Raw genomic sequence first — 18,136 nt, 5'->3', positions numbered from 1 at the left:
TTAAAGGTCAAATGACTACATTTCAAACAATATGGGTCCCTATATAAATGTTAGACCAGTGTCTTCTCTATAAAAAGGGTCAGTGTCTTCCCTTCCAATATTCATTTCACTCTTAGGTCTACCAGAACGATGTTTTTTTTTTTTTTAAAAAAACCCTCAGGAACCGGAAGCAATCAGCTTTAACTGCCTTAAGCCTTTGCCACGGCAAAGGCCTACTTCTGAACTTGATCCTGTCGATGATTTACTAGAAATCACTGGGGCTGGTATCTCAGGGGTAGTAACAGGGTTGGATTGTTTGGCTCAATAAGGTCGTTTTCTCTTGGTTCGTATTAAAGAAGTTTGATACATATAGAAGTGATAGACTACTGTTGAAATGTAACCAAATGTTGAAGCAATGTTAACATCAGCGTATTAATGAGCCATGTGCTTTGTACCAACACTTTAAAATAATATGACGTTTAAATTGCTTGTATAAAGCAATTTGTTACTATCGGTATATCAAATTGTAATTAAATGTCCGAAGGCCGATCTACCCTCCTCAACCGTCCTCTTTCACTGCGTGGAATGGTAAGGCAGCAGACCAATAGACCAATAAAGAATCATAGAGATGGGCAATGAATAAACTCCTTTATGGTATATCTCTCCAACCCCGCCACCACATTTCATTTCTCTCTCTCTCTCTCTCTCTCTCTCTCTCTCTTCATAGAAAGACACCAGGGAAAATCAGTTAAAAATAGAGCATGGCGGATTTTTTTCTGTGTCACGGGACGATGCGATAACTGTACATCAATTTTATGAATTACATCAGCCGTATTTGTTTTGAAATTGCATCATGACTTACTGCAAATACCGTACTCCTAATTAACAATTAGTTGCGCCCCAAAGGCCACGTATGTTACGGGAGAAATTAATGAAATGAAAATGAAAAGAACAAATTCTGTCAATTTCTGAATTACATTATATCAGTAAATTCAAGGGTTTGATCGCACACATTTTTCCATACCTTGAACTTTCTATACAACGTAATGCTAAAGCTAGTTAAGCTATTTGTGTTCATGCTGACGGACATTATCCTATGCGCAATTTAAGGTGACTAAACCCAGCTTCACAAAACATCTTAACATTTCTTCCTCAAAGAGAATTTTGAATATCTGTGTTAATGTTTGGTAAGTTACGACTGTTTTTTTTTTTGTTATCGCTTTTCACAGAGCATCAGATGTTAAAGTATATTCATTAATTTTGAATTATCATTTAAAATGAGTCTTCCTTTATCTGGAATTAAATTTTGAGGATTTGGGCGAATGAGGAACGTTCTGACATATTTTTTTTTCAAGAATACAAATGTTGCTATGTGTTAAGTTTAAAACGCAAAATTAATTATGGATCCTTTCAGCTATCTCTACCTTAGATAAAACTATTGATGCTGTCTGAAGTATCATGCGAAGACATTGTAAAGTCTCGATAAGAGTAGAAATATTCCGAATTTGAGTGAAAATGGAGCTTGGCTAACTACACTTACAAATAAAAGATCTAACTTCTCGTTTATCTTTTTCTTAGACGTCTCCAGTTCAATCATAACATCTTTGATCGTTGTGAAAATCTTCATATATCATATAGAAAAACCAACATGTTCCGTTTGTTGTGCATTCGCCGGAAGAAGAAAAAAACCTGATCATTTACTAAGACAACCACATTTCGGGTCTTTCACATTAAGAAACGAAAAGAGTATGGCGTTTGTACATTGGACGCTGTGGTGTTGTAGTCATGCGATTCAGTTACTTCAAATATGGCGATAAATGTGTTATGGTCGATGTGTTTGTCAACTGACAGAAATGTCCGATATATTACGAGTTCCCTGTAATTAGCTTGTTTGCGAATTTCAATGTAAAGTTTGACAACCGACAATCACACTGGGTGACTATCTTAAAATCGACTGCTTTAGCATTAAATTTCATGTGATTATGAGATCGATAGTACACACGTGTTCGCATAGACAGTAAAAAAATAGACAGAAAAACAAACTATACAACCACACATAATTTTATGGCTACTTAAAGAGTCGAGCCTGAAAACAAATCCTGCTTAACGCCAGTACTGTTATTTCTTTATATGTGGATGAACACATAACTATCTAGACAGCTATGTAACAAAATTACTGAATACTAGGGACAGTCATTAAATATACATTAACTGCTTTGTGCGTAGACGTCTGATCTGAAGTAGAGAGGAAAAAAGTAAGGGACCAAACTATAAATAAACAAAAGTAAAACAAAAATAAAACAAGACAGGTTATTAATCAAGTTTTTTTTGTTTTTTTTTTTTCTTTATATGTACAAAAGATACACTGAATAGTGCCTAAACAAAAATGGAATTGCACTTGACATAATTAAACCGAATATGTTCCCTCACTGCCCAAACTCCAATTGCCAAGGAACGTTGATCCACTCCGTTCAACGACGATAATGTAATGGGTCATATGTAACTAGGTTAAACGTTTTTTTTAAAAAAATAAGTGCGCCCTTGATATCGAAAGAGTTACTGCCCGTAACAAGCAGATCATTGATAGTTAGATATTCGATATGGTTGCGTCCAAGATGTCAACGTGTCTTGCTTAAAAAGAAACGCTAGTGTCTGATCGGTTTCAACTGAATAACAGATCTGCAAAACGTGTTGTTACCCACAAAGGCCGCCCCGATTATTCCCACATATCTTCATGGGTAGGTATAAGGATCAATCTGATTGGATCAGTTTCTTTTAGCTGCTATCAATCAAAAACCTGTGCGCCAGATACTGTTTCCCCTAGCTGCATATCGCAAGGGCAGGCCCAATCCGGAGGGATATGGCCAGGGCCTCAACTCCTAAGGTGTCTCGGTTTTTACCAATTAGTTTAAGATCTCTTAAATAGTCTTGCTGAACACCTATTTGTCTATTAAATCTCTATATATAGTAAGCTGTATGGGATTGTTTTGGCATTCGATTAATTTCCAAAAAGTCAATATAACCAGGGCCTGGTGGCCTCAATCTCTCGAAGAAGCCTTTTCCAACCGCTGTTCGAGGGTTAAAGTACAATGGAATGGATTAATTAACCTTGGCAGGTGAAGACGGCACTACCTAAAATAAAGTTCTACTGTAAAATGAAAATTAAAATTGGAACAATCTGTACTGAAATAAAATTATCTACGTTTGACATTTCAAACAAGTTGAATCCACAAATAGGATAGCACACATAAGTCACTAGACGTACTGATACAATATTTAGCATAAAATGTACTCTGTTTCTTGCTTTTTCGCGGAACATATGCACCAGCAATTAATGTTTGTAATCAGAATGAGTGAACAATTCACACGGAAATGTTTGTGTAATTCAAAAATATATTAAGTTGCTTTTCAGGTTGCTTGTAAATGTTCGTACTCTTCTGGTTTGAAACATCAATGCTGCATAATTTTTGCGATATATTATTTTCTGTTTGCTTATTTGCTACTTTTGGTTTTAATTCTTCTCGGAATTAGGTTCCGATGTGAGAGATTTTCACCGAAATAGCTGATCCTAAACTTCTGGCACGTTAATCCTGCAACTGAACGGTCATTTTCCACTTGTTAATTGTTAAAGAATCAAAGATGAAAAACTGTATGTCTGTATCTTGGCATCTAGATAACGTCTACCATAACAAAAAAGGTTTTCATGTTTTCTTCTTCAAATATAAACTCACTGAGTACGGAAAACGCTCGGTAGGCTTTCTATAGTCATTCCACTTCGTAGGGTCATTTCCAAACGTACCTTGCTTGGCCAATGACAACCAAATACAGGCCATAACGCGCGTGACGTACGTATATTTTGAAATGTGTGAATTTTCTTTTCTTCTGAGCAGTCCACAACGGTCCATTGAGCTTTGTCAGTGTCGAGCAGAAAACCGAACGTCTTGTTTACGTTGGACCCTGCCAAATTTAAGGAGAGCGGCACGTGTGCAAGATTCTCGCCGTTATGGCGACACCAGCTACAGATCTGTTTGTGTTCTTCGCAGTGCTGTGCACAAAAGGACCACGCGTGCGGCTGGTCGTATACGTAATACCCGTTATCAATTTCGCTACGCCTGCTCAGTCCGATTTCGTACACGAAGTTGATGTTGTCAAGAGATTTGATGATGTTAAACGACACTTGGACCTCGAAGTAGTACTTTCCTGGGGGTTCAAAGGACCTTATACCGACCACGCCTCTGTATTTCTTTAGCTGGCGGGCACCGTACATACCAGGTTGTTTTGGAACTGTATTGTAGTTCTTCAGCGTGCGACAATTATCGCTAAGCTCTCTGTATTGGTGGACAGAACCTACGTCATATGTAAAGCTGGGACCTGTAATGAAAACAAATTCAATGCGAGTATGTGTGTGCGTGTATGTGATTTAGATTTTAACGTACCATTAACAAATTTCCGCTTATATCGCAGACATTTGGCATCATGGCCCACCCAGTCCCATTATACTAACACCAGGCCCACCAGGCCTAACAGTAACCTCTGTTAGTAACATTTTTATAAGTCTTTGGTATGACTTGGCCTGGGCTCGAAGCCACGACCTACCATATCCGAGGAGGACGCTCGGACCATTTAGGCCACCGGAGTGGTCATAATCAATGTGATCATTATGTCGTGGATCATTTAAATGGAATTAATTCTATTTCATTTTAGTGTATAATTTTGAATATGCAAATAAGACATGGACAAGTATATCAAAACAGGTTTTCCGTTATCCTGCAAATCTACAGGTAATATCCTGCGAATATTGTATACAAAACAACCTACGCATATATATATATATATATATATATATATATATATATATATATATATATATATATATAAAGAATACAAAAAATCACATGGCGAATAATCAAGGGATCACGTGTGTCAGGGATTGATTAAGATAAATGCAATAAACTGATAACGAACAGACAAATGACATTCTCTGTTTTGCACGTTTTGTTAGGACAATGTATGTTTAGTTTTTCTCTTGTCACTGTGCTAGAAAATGTCCTGGTATCATATGTTTACAGGTTTTGCACCTTTAATCGCCACAGGGTCCAGATTGACTAGGGTGGCCTTGATTAATGATTGGCGTTAGCTTCGTCCTGGCTAGAATGTCCTTGAGATGTTTTGGTCTCCGGTAGGCTACTACGGGTTTGTTAGGGCTGATTAACTTTAGTGCGTCCGACGATTCCACGATGGACCAGTGTTTCCCGATGATTTTACCTACTTTGTGGTTGTCTGGATGGTAGGCCATGATATATGGTATCCTATCAGCTTTTTCCTTTTTTCCATATTTTTTCTCTCATATTTTTCATTCTTTCCAATACAAATATTTTCCAGTATCAGCAACAAGCTGAAACAAACTAGTTGAAACATAATAATATAATGCTAAAAGGTTTAATTGCTGTAGAAACAGCCATGTAAAGTTTCGCAAACATAACTGTTTTTCTGCTTTATTTGTTTGTCTTGTCTATGTTTTTGTATTTTCCTTTGAAAAAGACTCGTTAAAGAGTCGAAAGCGCTCAGGCTAGTTAGATACTAGTTTCGCACTGTTCGTTGTCAGTTTATTGCATATATATATATATATATATATATATATATATATATATATATATATATATATATATATATACACAACATCTTACGCATATTGTATACTACTTGCTGCAATAAACAAATCTGTAAAACAAGAATCATTCTCACGAATACACAGAATGGAAAAAACTATATCAGCTTTGAAAGCAACGTTGTTGGGAGATACACAATCCAGCTGGATAGAAACTTTAGACATAAGACCGCTTCTATCGAATTTCTCACTCAAATAATCATTATCATATAGCCTCTTTTGCGGAGAGTTGCCGTAATTCATACATAATCAAAATAAAAAGACTCACTAATAATATAATTCATGCAAAAGCTGAAATAAAATATATACTGCGTCAGACTCCGCTGACTAATATCTACGCAACGTCCAAAAGCAATCAATCCAAACTATGTTCATTATATTTCATTTTCATTCTCTGTATCGTATTAAACTAAGATTTATCAATACTTACAAAGAACCTCTCCAAAGCGCTGATCTCGTTCTCCTGGAAACAAAGAGACATTTCTTTAAATGATATTGAAGTTTTGCTTGGCAAGGTTTTGTTAGTAAAATCTTCACTTTTTGGTATCTACGAGCTTAATAATATTGTCTCTCGTTCTGATTACTGTAGCTCAGACAAATTATAATTAAAATCTGAGGAATACCATCAAAGTTTTCTTCCTGATAGTTCATAAATGTTTTAGTTGTTGTATTCACACAGTGTGCTATAACTATTGTTAGTTGCTGTCCATTATCAGAGTTCTTTTAAATTTTTACCGGTGAGATTAATTTTTACATTCGGTTTTATATTGAGGTCTTTTTCTGGTGTTTTATAGTCATCCTCTGGTCCATCGTTGTGGAGTTTGACAATAACAGTTCGACACTGAAGTGGGCCAAGAACGGCGGACGATTTGGTCTAACTAGTGCGGGGGTAGTACGCATGTCATTATGTCGCGCTTTCATTGTCATATCCAAGCGCGCAATATTAAATCCAGTTAGCCATCGTCTAGAAATGACCACATACTTTAACAGTGACTATGTCAGATGTATTTCCTAAAGCGGTTATGTCATGATTTTGCGAGGAATACTGATCGACGAGTAGCAACGAGCAAAATTATTCGCACAATTAAAATGAATCGTCACTCATGTGTACATAATGTTTTTAAGAATAATACTTTCGGTAGATTGTAGCATTTGTATTGTGTGTGGGTGGTGGTGGATGTGACGTGTGCTGACGCAAGTATGCATGCTGATAAAAAAAACCACTTCATTCTACTGACCTTGGCGGTGTGACGATGCTGAACGTAAGGCTATGTCTGTGTTTCCTCGGCTTATATTGAGTTTTTTATGCTCCACAACAGTGCTTAACTTCCCTATTGTTTCTGCCACTTTTTCGAATTCCTCCTCCATTTGTTTGGCTTCAAAAGCGGGAGACTCTATTTTCAATGTTTTTCTGTTTACTTTGTAATTGTTCAGGCTCTTCAACCTCTGCATAAGGACCGAATAAAGAGGAACAAACTCAGAGGGATCCGAATGGCCTACAACATGCGTGGAGAAATCTTTTGCGCTGGCAGCTCCATCTATATAACCCTCTAGTAATTCAACCTCTTCTTGTACATTTGCTTTTTTCTCTTCGCACAAAATGGCCAGAGATTCCTTCAACTGCGATTGTCTTCTGTCAAGAACTTTGCGACATCTTGCAAAAGTTTCATCGATGTCTTTTTCCACTTCTAATTCTTTTATGTCCATATTTAGAAGTTCTTTCTCAGCTTGTTGCAAAACAAGTTTTGCCGATTGTATGTCTTCATCAAGGGTCTCAAACATTTTGTCTAATTCTTCCCTTTTATGATTGTAGATATCCTGCACATTAATGATTACGTGTCCTTTATTTTTATCATGATCACAAACAGTACAGGCTGTGCAGATAGCCATCTCGCAACCCTTTCTTGAACAGTAAAATGCTAGCGTCTGACCCTCGTGCCCAGCTAAACTACACGTTAACTTCCTGCGGAACACCTCTATTCCCGTCCGTTGAAGTTCCTGTATTGAAACAACTGTATGTTTTCGCGAAGCGTAACTTCGCTTATGCGCTTTTGTACAATCTACGCACATAAATATGAAACATTCCTTACAAAAATCAGCCGCTGTTTTGTCTTCAGGACAGTCTTTGCACAATATGTCTGATGATCGTTTGCGAACACGAATAAAATCAATCAGATTTCTCCTAGTAGTGTCCTTTGGAAATCCATAAATCTCTTGTTTAGGAATCACGTGCTCAGATTTGCAAACAGGGCAGTGTAATTTTGATCCTTTTGTCATCTGTTGGAGACACTGATGACAGAACGTATGGAGACAAGGAAGTACTCGCGGAACATGTCGGTCCTCGTCAAATTCACTCATACAGACGCTGCAAATCAGAAACTCTTCCTTGACATCCTCTGCGCGCAACATTCTTTTCTTTTCTTCAGATATTAGGTGGTTCTGAAAAGTGAAATTTAATATGAAGAAAGCATCTTTTATACAGAAGTTAGACCCAATTTTATTAAGTTAAAGAAGAGATTTGGTATAGAAACCTGCTACAGATTTTAAGTTAGCGATACTAGTCTGATCTTACAGGTCCTTTAAAGGTTTTAATGTTTTCAATTTTGATCCAACTTTTATCGACTACGTTCCAAGTCACATCTATCTTATCATCATCTATCTTATAATCATTAATATTCGCACACGATAGAAAGGAAATTCAGTCTGTAATAAGGATAATCGCAAAAAAGCATCTAGCTTATTGGTATATTTTACCGTCTTGGCTTATACTGAACTTATTGTTTCGAATTCCCGATAAAGTTACATTTCTTGTCAGCTCATCAGTGCACGTCCTATGTTTACCTTTGTCTTTATATCATTTATTAAAACTTAGTTTGGCAGATTGCCAGGAAAAGCCTTGCATTAATATCATTGTTTTGAGCAACTCTAATTATTGTAAAGGCCAACCGTTTTAGTTTCGAAAAATATTTATGCCATGAAAAACATATAAGTGTCTCAATAATTGTGAACAATGGTAGAAGATTGAGATAAAAATGCGTTTTCATGGGCAGTAGTGAAACTGATAACGAAATCCTTATCTACAGTTGTATTTCACCACAGAGCCCTTACGTATAACGGTGCTCCTCATAATACGAGTATGGTCATGGACACCATTGTTTGAGCGTTGTTGTATCATTGCTACATGAATTATTTCACTTCTATTTAGTTCTTGGACAATGAGAACCCATTATAATGCGATTTCACATAATTAAGTACCCTATTTTCACTGTTTTCATGTTCTAGCATGACATTCGTTTTTATACATAGCTCAGACTAAGGCGCTGACTTGTAACTCGGGTCACTAGTATAACTCCCATAGAGAGCGTTATAACAAGGAAACATGGCACTGGAGTTATGAAGCTGTAGTTTCAACATAGATTGCTTTGTCACTAAACAGCTAGCACGTTAAGTGAATCCCGCTACAGTGTACCTTTAAAGTACATTACATTGATACAAAATATTCGCACGAAATCTTAAAGATAATGCCGGTTCCTACTACTGACATTGCCGGAAAAGGTTATATGGGTCAGTACCTACTGAAGCAGGTGAATCAAAATCATTTGATTTCAGTCATAAGAGGGTGGGGAATGATCTTTATGTCCAAACTTTGCACAGTAGATGCAAACTCGTGATTTAATCTCGAACTCAAAGAACATTTATTGGCAGATGCCACAAGAAGCACATTACTATAAGTCACAATATATAGACTGGCATAATTTACGTAGTACATGACACAGGAGTTTAAATCACAGATGTCAAAGACCTATTATAAAAGCGTTTAATAGAAGATGCCTGAAGAAACACACGTTAAAAGTCTAAAGATAGGGACAAGGCAGCGCCTGCGACATGACATTTAATCGAAGTTGAATCCAAGACGTATTTCTTGGAAGATGCCAGAAGAAACACGTATTAAAAGCCACAAGAAACACTCTGATGATTGCACTTATATCGCCATTGTGCCACTTCAACAGAAACATGAGCGCATGGAATAATATGTCCACCAGCTATAGTCAAAATTCATATTTCTTTCAGTTACAGAAAAAAAAAGTGAAACAAATGAACCAACAGTAAAGATCGGCGATCACATTGACCTTTTAATAACCTTAGTGAGTGATCGCATTGACCTTTTCATGCCCTTGATAAGTGATTGCATTGACCTATTTCTGCCCTTGATCAGTGATCGCATTGACCTGTTTGAGCTCTTGATCAGTGATCGCATTGTCCTTTTTATGCCTTTATCAACTTTCCGTACCGTCAGCAATTCACGCCGTAGAAACTATACAACTATCTCCTAACACAGGGAATTATTTTTACTACGCCACCTTAGGCCAGTCGAATAACGGTTTTGGGCTACATTTCACTCGTAAAACTGCATCACATTTGCCTCCATGGCGACATAAACGGTATCTACCAAATCCCTTCTTGCTGATTCGTTTGTGTAATTTACAGGTCTCCTACCATAAATACTACAACTGCAATCACATCACCTATGTACACCACTAGATTTTAATAGGGACTATGGTACAACAGGGACACTCATGCGGCTCCGACCTGAATTCACCAAAAGTGAACCATGGCATCATGGAGACTCAGTAACACTTCACTCCGTGACGTTTTGTCCTAGAAATTGGCCAACTATTTGGGGCTAAGGAATATTTCCATTGCACCGAGTTCCAATAATCAAACAACTAATCACAAAAACCCAATTTTTTTTAAACAGGGCGCTATAAGAAAATGCGAATACTCCAAATTTAGTATTGTATATTACAAGTAATCATATCACACGAGTACTGCTTTAAAGCAGGTCACGTTGTATTATGTTTCATGCATCAATCAATAATATCAAAGGATTACTGCTTTGTAGCAGGTCACGTTGCACTATGTGCAATGCTAATAGTAATCTTATCACAGTAGTACTGCTTTCAATCAAATCCCTTTGCACTAGGTTCAATGCTACAAGTAATCATATCACATAAGTATTGCCTTGGCGAAGGTTATTGAGCACTGGGTTCTATATTTCGTATAGCAGCTAATCTCGTAAATGGCTGCATATTGCATTCAGGATTTGGCATTGGTAAATCTGTGTGCATGAATTGCTTTAGTAATATCAATCAGCTTACACATAGCTAGATAGATAGTGAGATAGATTTTCTCTGAGATATGATTTCGAGCACCAGTAAAGAAAGATTCAGCTCGACGTGTACGTGTACTAAAAAAGGCTGTTGGTGGTAGTAATTAAGTGTCATGGCGGTAGCTCAATATTCCTCGCCGAATCACGTTAATGATGATGATGCTTTATTAAGTACATTGATGATGGAGTTTAGATTTACAAGTATAATGGGTACTCTATGGGACTAGTTATAATTGTTTGATGTTATGGAGGGGTTACGATTTCATTTGGGGATATGTTATTACTGTTTTGTCCATTCAAAATATAGCAGAGTACAACTGTTTGTGAAAAAAAGTAGAGGCATGTTGCTTGACCATAATTGTTTAATTATATTATTTAGTGCGAAACGTTTAATTTAAACTTGTTTCCGAATGGTGAAAATATCATTACAATTTAATGACACCACAACATAAAGGTAATGACATTCTGTAAATGTCCATGATGTCATGTCAGTGCAGTATCTCAAATTTCGTGACATTGTATCATCCAACGGAGAAAAAAGACTGTTTCATAGGAATCGTGTAATTATATCTGTAACGGCGTTGCTATGGGGAGGAGTCTAGTTTCTTAGTCTCGCTCAGTTAGACCTCTTTCGTGACTGTATAAGATCATCATAATACGAGAGACTGATACAAATTACTGTAACGCTCAGAACGAGGCTTACTATAAGATCATCACAATACGAGAGTTTGGTAGAGACTGATACAAATTACTGTAACGCTCAGAACGAGGCTTACTATAAGATCATCACAATACGAGAGTTTGGTAGAGATTGATGCAAATTACTGTAACGCTCAGAACGAGGCTTACTATAAGATCATCACAATACGAGAGTTTGGTAGAGACTGATACAAATTACTGTAACGCTCAGAACGAGGCTTACTATAAGATCATCACAATACGAGAGTTTGGTAGAGATTGATGCAAATTACTGTAACGCTCAGAACGAGGCTTACTATAAGATCATCACAATACGAGAGTTTGGTAGAGACTGATACAAATTACTGTAACGCTCAGAACGAGGCTTACTATAAGATCATCACAATACGAGAGTTTGGTAGAGACTGATGCAAATTACTGCAACGCTCAGAACGAGGCTTACTATAAGATCATCACAATACGAGAGTTTGGTAGAGATTGATGCAAATTACTGCAACGCTCAGAACGAGGCTTACTATAAGATCATCACAATACGAGAGTTTGGTAGAGATTGATATAAATTATTGCAACGCTTAAAACGAGTCTTACTATAAGACAGTGCTGTCCAACCCGCGGCCCGCATGTGGTCCGCGGGCTGATTTTAATTGGCCTGCCAGTACTCGAGCAGCTATATAGTCGCTGCTTTTAAGCTTTCTGTTGCGGCCCTCGACTTCAAGAAAAACATTTTTCAGTGGCCCATGGTGTTATAAAGTTTGGACAGCACAGCTATAAGATCACCACAATACGAGAGTTTGGTAGAGATTGATACAAATTACTGCAACGCTCAGAACGAGGCTTACCAAACTGTATTGTTGATAGCATTTGGAGTATGGTGATTGAAATTAATTCTTTTGATCTCATGAAAATATTGGAAACATACAGCTAAAAGAAATTAAAAACTTAAGAGATAACATCTAGTTAGTACAATATTAGTGATTTTCACATCAATTTCTTCTCAGAATGACTTGCTGAAAATGGGAAACTTTTGTTGAAATACACTAGCAAACAAAAGTGACATGACACAATTTCTGTCAGTTACTATATTGGTGAATTTTACATTGATTTCGTCTCTGCTTGACTTGTTGAAATTGCAAATGTTTAAAAATGATACCAGTAAACAAAAACGACCATTTTTATAATCAAAGAGGCTTAAAATTGTCTACTCGTGACCTTGCGTGATAGGGTCAATTGCACAATGAGATAAATGAATGTTAAAAATATTGTAGCTGGTTTCCTGGCAGTTTGTACAACTGTACAGAATATTTTCACCTGCTGCAAGGGCCGACGCTAACATCTTCATTACCTTTTTATATTTGTTTGACTCTCCAGTAATAATTGTTGCTTCTTATGGATTTCCAGGAATTTATTATTTTAAACCGAAAGTGTAGGAAAAGGCAGAAGAGGGCTTTTAAACGAGAGGGTTCTTAAAATATGAAAAGTTCTATTTCGGAATATTTATCATTTAAAGGTTTCATATCAAAATCCCTTGATAGCCTTACATTAAGCGAAAGGCAAAATTTCGATCCTCTGCACTGCAACCGGTTCCATTATCTGGTGGGAATTCCTTGATCCCAGAATCACTGTGCGTTTCGGCCCTGACCCACAACTTTCTCCATGGTGCGCCGACTGAGTTGATCAGATATAAAACTTAACTTATAAATATATATTATATCTTGATGCTCATTCAAAATATTAGGAATCTAACTTACATACTGAAGTGTCAAAATAAAAGAAAAAAAGAAAATCTCCACCCTACCCCATCCCAATTCATCTCGGAGATGGGCTCTCGAGGCTAGGGGTTGGGTAAAAAGTGAGACTTTATCACTTTCATATGCGGTGATACCTTTTCCATTCATTTTGTAAACTAAAACTGATCAAATCTTATCATGTTCTGTGGACACTTTTTCACTTTCATATCTGTCGCTAAATACAAAGCTTGACACATGACATAAGCATAAAACATACATATGAAATAATGGGACCCGTGTAGCTTCTTGGAGGTCGTTTTATTCAACATTATTGCTTGCTATTGTTATATTTTGGTTTACGGTGAAATACTAATTTGATTTCAGAAAGTATATGTTATTTTAAGCATGTACTTGAGAAGGTGCAAGCTATTGATCAGCGAACGACATATACAATTAAACTTACCTTTTTGTTAGGTTTATATTCTCTGCGGGAATACTAGAAGTGACTGTTATTTGCACATACAATTTAATCACGATCTACATTTGTGCACTAACTTGAAGTCAAGGCAAAATAAATTCTTTTGAACACATAAATATTTGGCCTAACCATTAGGGACAGTCATTGATAACGGGGTAGTGTCAATCTCTGTGCATTTGCCAGAACAGTGACGTTTGTGATTTGGATATTAGGTTTCACTACAATTGTGTATTGAAGAAAACAATTGTTTTCGGGGGAGTTTCAGTTGCACGAATGTGGCAATGCACCTACTTCACTTTACCTTGTCTTTGAACGAGGTGAATTCAACTAACATATGAAGAAGAAAAAAATAACGAATAAACAATGCAGAACATATGACGTATTTAATTTGTGCCAGTTATTGATCTATTCACACTTTTGGTGGTTAAAAAATCAATTGTTTTTCTTTTGTATATGGTTCGTAAGGATGATTGAAATATAAATAAAAAATGAAAGTGGGAAATAATGAAATTGCGTTACAAATCATTCTGATTTTTTTTACAATAATGTAAAAAAATGTAAGATTTTATTATCAGAATAAACTGCTTATAGTAGAGAAACAAGACGAATCGAGAGAGATACATAATGTAAGAGAGAAAGTATGAAAATAAGAAACGGAGGGAAAGGAGGTATATACAAAAATCAATATGTAAGAACAGAAGCAAAGAAAAGAGTAAGCGAACAAATGGAGGAGGGAATAAATAAATTCTCATTTGAGTTGTGAGCAATTCAATGACAAAAATTTTTAAAGATGATTGCGATATTGCGCCTTGCATGACCAATATCTCGATGATGAATTGAGAGACGTCTTAAAGATGTTGATGTCCACTTCTTTCGAAGGCAAACTGATGAACAGAGTATAGTCACTGATATAGCAGAATGATGTTTAAGCCCGGAGTAAAGTCATTGTTATAGCAGAATGATGTTTAAGCCCAGAGTACAGTCATTGTTATAGCAGAATGATGTTTAAGCCCGGAGTATAGTCATTGATATAGCAGAATGATGTTTAAACCCAGAGTACAGTCATTGATATAGCAGAATGATGTTTAAGCCCAGAGTACAGTCATTGTTATAGCAGAATGATGTTTACGCCCGGAGTACATTCATTGATATAGCAGAATGATGTTTAAGCCCGGAGTACAGTCATTGATATAGCAGAATGATGTTTAAGACCGGAGTACAGTCATTGTTATAGCAGAATGATGTTTAAGCCCAGAGTACAGTCATTGATATAGCAGAATGATGTTTAAGCCCAGAGTACAGTCATTGTTATAGCAGAATGATGTTTACGCCCGGAGTACATTCATTGATATAGCAGAATGATGTTTAAGTCCGGAGTACAGTCATTGATATAGCAGAATGTTGTTTAAGCCCGGAGTACAGTCATTGATATAGCAGAATGATGTTTAAGCCCGGAGTAAAGTCATTGTTATAGCAGAATCATGTTTAAATCCGGAGTACAGTCATTGTTATAGCAGAATGATGTTTAAGCCCGGAGTACAGTCATTGTTATAGCAGAATCATGTTTAAACCCGGAGTACAGTCATTGTTATAGCAGAATGATGTTTAAGCCCGGAGTAAAGTCATTGATATAGCAGAATGATGTTTAAGCCCGGAGTACAGTCATTGTTATAGCAGAATGATGTTTAAGCCCGGAGTACAGTCACTGATATAGCAGAATGATGTTTAAGCCCGGAGTAAAGTCATTGATATAGCAGAATGATGTTTAAGCCCGGAGTACAGTCATTGTTATAGCAGAATGATGTTTAAGCCCGGAGTACAGTCATTGTTATAGCAGAATCATGTTTAAACCCGGAGTACAGTCATTGTTATAGCAGAATGATGTTTAAGCCCGGAGTAAAGTCATTGATATAGCAGAATGATGTTTAAGCCCGGAGTACAGTCATTGTTATAGCAGAATGATGTTTAAGCCCGGAGTACAGTCACTGATATAACAGAATGATGTTTAAGCCCGTAGTACAGTCATTGATATAGCAGAATGATGTTTAAGCCTTGACGGACAAAGAAAATAAGAAACGAAATGGAGAAAGACATAGTGCACATATAAAAGTTTGCTTCTTAAAAACAATTAAACGTTATGGAATATTTCAATAGCCAAATAAGAATACGTTATTTTTCACGAGCTTAATGTAGTTTAAAGAAGTAAAGTTGAAAGAGGTACTTGGAGCTACACAACTAGATTTGTTGACGGCTTTTAATTCAGTTCAACCTCAGAGAGTTGTTGTTGTTGTTGTTGTAGGGTTTAACGCCATTTTTCAGCACACGATAGGCTATACATGGCGGCCAATATTAATGGTGGAGGAAGAACACGGGAAAACCCCGGAAAGCACCACCGACCCATGAGAAGCTACTGGCAAGCTTTCTCACATACCCATAACAGACAAATCAAAGACTCGAACCCACGCAGACAGAGGTGAGATGGCAGTGATCCATAACGGAGAGCGCTTTAGACCACTTGGCCATTTGGGGCCCCTCAACCTCAGAGAGAGAGAGAGAGAGAGAGGGGGGGGGTGTCGGTGGGGGTGGAGTGGATTAGGAACGAATTTTAGTGGAATAGAAGTCAAAACCTAGCAGAAAGTTTTCTTGGACAGGTGTTAATACAATGTATATTAAGGACTTATCAGGTTTTATAGAACGTCTAATGGACGACATGATTCCTATCTGAAAGGCTAATAGAATACACCGAGACATTAGCTACAAGCTTAAAAAACCCAAACAAACTTAAATATAGACTCTTACCCCACTCATTGTTTTTCTCCAACGAGTAAACATTCAGTGAATTAACAGATAAAAATACCAGAGAGCAATTTATGAACAGTTTCAACAACTTATTTAAAGAAGTTTGGAGGGTAATGTGGAGGAGTTGCTTATGTAATTTTGTCATAGAATCAGAGACTCAGAACAGGTAAAGTTAATTTTTGACCTTTTTATGTCTCACTCATAAACAATTTGCAGATAAACCAAAGATGAAAACTGATTTTCACACGTTTGAAAACTGCACTGCTTTACCGCTTTACCGAGAACAGAAGATAATTCATTGTAATATGACAACCGTCCATTACTTATATACACTGACAATTGCCATGCCACCTATCATGTGTATGCGAGTGTAGCAATATTATCTGTACGTTATTTACAAAATGAAAGTACATCTAAACTGTACTGAACGGAAAGGGGTAACAATATGGGCACACATTCATGCAATAGAATGATATAGGCAAACGTGTGCACATTATAATGATGTGGGCAAGTATCCGTACAGTATAACATCAGTACAGCATAATAATGAGAGTATAGTTACATTATAACTATGTGGGCAAACATACTTATATTATAACAGCTTATATATGACTTGATCTACAGGCAATGAAATTTTAAAAATCAGTCCTGATATTTACTATATATATATATATATATATATATATATATATATATATATATATATATAATTTTTTGTTGTTGTTGCTGTAGGGTACGATAGGCTATACATGGCGGCCAGTATTAATGGTGGAGAAGAACCCGGGAAAACCCCGGAAAGAACCACCGACCCACGAGAAGCTACTGGCAAGTTTTCTCACATACCCACATTGGTTGAATCCGAGACTCGAACCGCCGCAGGCAGAGGTGAGATGGCAGTGATCCGTAACGAAGAGCGCTTTAGACCACTCGGGGCCCCTATAATTTTTTGTAAACACATTGATATAATACTTTCGAGTTCGTGACTTACGTGACTTTTCAGTTGGCAAAACTAATTAGATGAAATACGGTCTTCAAATCAGTAGCAGCACCATACAAATCTCATTTTGTTGTGGTCATAATTTATTCTTAGTATCAGTGAGAAACTTCAAATTATAGCTATGCATAATGACATTGGACGATTCGGACTGTACGTTTCTTTTTGAGTAATTTTGTTAGACAGTTCATTTAAAGATGTAATTAAAATTAATTTTAAAAATTGGTTATATTAAACTAATATTATTTCTCGATTTATGCACATTTTAGGACGTTTATTTCTTTGTCAGCCATCATAAAACTTTTCAACGTAAAAATAAGATCAAATATTTCTTTCCACAAGTGAGATTTAACTTAATAAAATGAACTAATTTAAGACAATGTAACGTACGAATAATTATCACCAGATAACAACTAATATGCAAAAAAAAAAAATGAATTTCCAAGAATTGCTACTATGCATGAGGATCGCAGAACATTTACCAAACTCAACAAATGAAGACAAAAGCAATAACTATATCACTAATATTCAGCCGCAGTATAAAAAAAATGACCGCGACTCGTTGAAAGGAGATCACAAGCTGAGAGAAAACGACATTGTTATAATGTCCTGTAATATAAAT

At 36.6% G+C, this 18,136-nt stretch overlaps 1 protein-coding gene across 1 annotated transcript; it reads right to left on the bottom strand.

Moving 5' to 3' along the window:
* Window positions 1–2,289: 2,289 nt before the first annotated feature.
* On the bottom strand, window positions 2,290–8,079 carry LOC149800144 (E3 ubiquitin-protein ligase TRIM56-like). The gene is made up of 3 exons (XM_089957197.1): window positions 6,886–8,079; window positions 6,078–6,110; window positions 2,290–4,350 (listed from the first exon to the last, which is right to left on the bottom strand). Exons 1-3 carry the CDS (start codon window positions 8,054–8,056, stop codon window positions 3,707–3,709), a joined length of 1,848 nt encoding a protein of 615 aa, XP_089813323.1. The 5' UTR covers window positions 8,057–8,079; the 3' UTR covers window positions 2,290–3,706.
* Window positions 8,080–18,136: the final 10,057 nt, after the last annotated feature.

The sequence above is a fragment of the Sinohyriopsis cumingii genome, chromosome 5, assembly GCF_028554795.1.
Source record: "Sinohyriopsis cumingii isolate HCF-2022 chromosome 5, ASM2855479v2, whole genome shotgun sequence".
NCBI lineage: Eukaryota > Metazoa > Mollusca > Bivalvia > Unionida > Unionidae > Sinohyriopsis > Sinohyriopsis cumingii.
The sequence above is the reverse complement of the archived record's forward strand: the minus strand, read 5'-3'. Positions and strand labels throughout refer to the sequence as shown.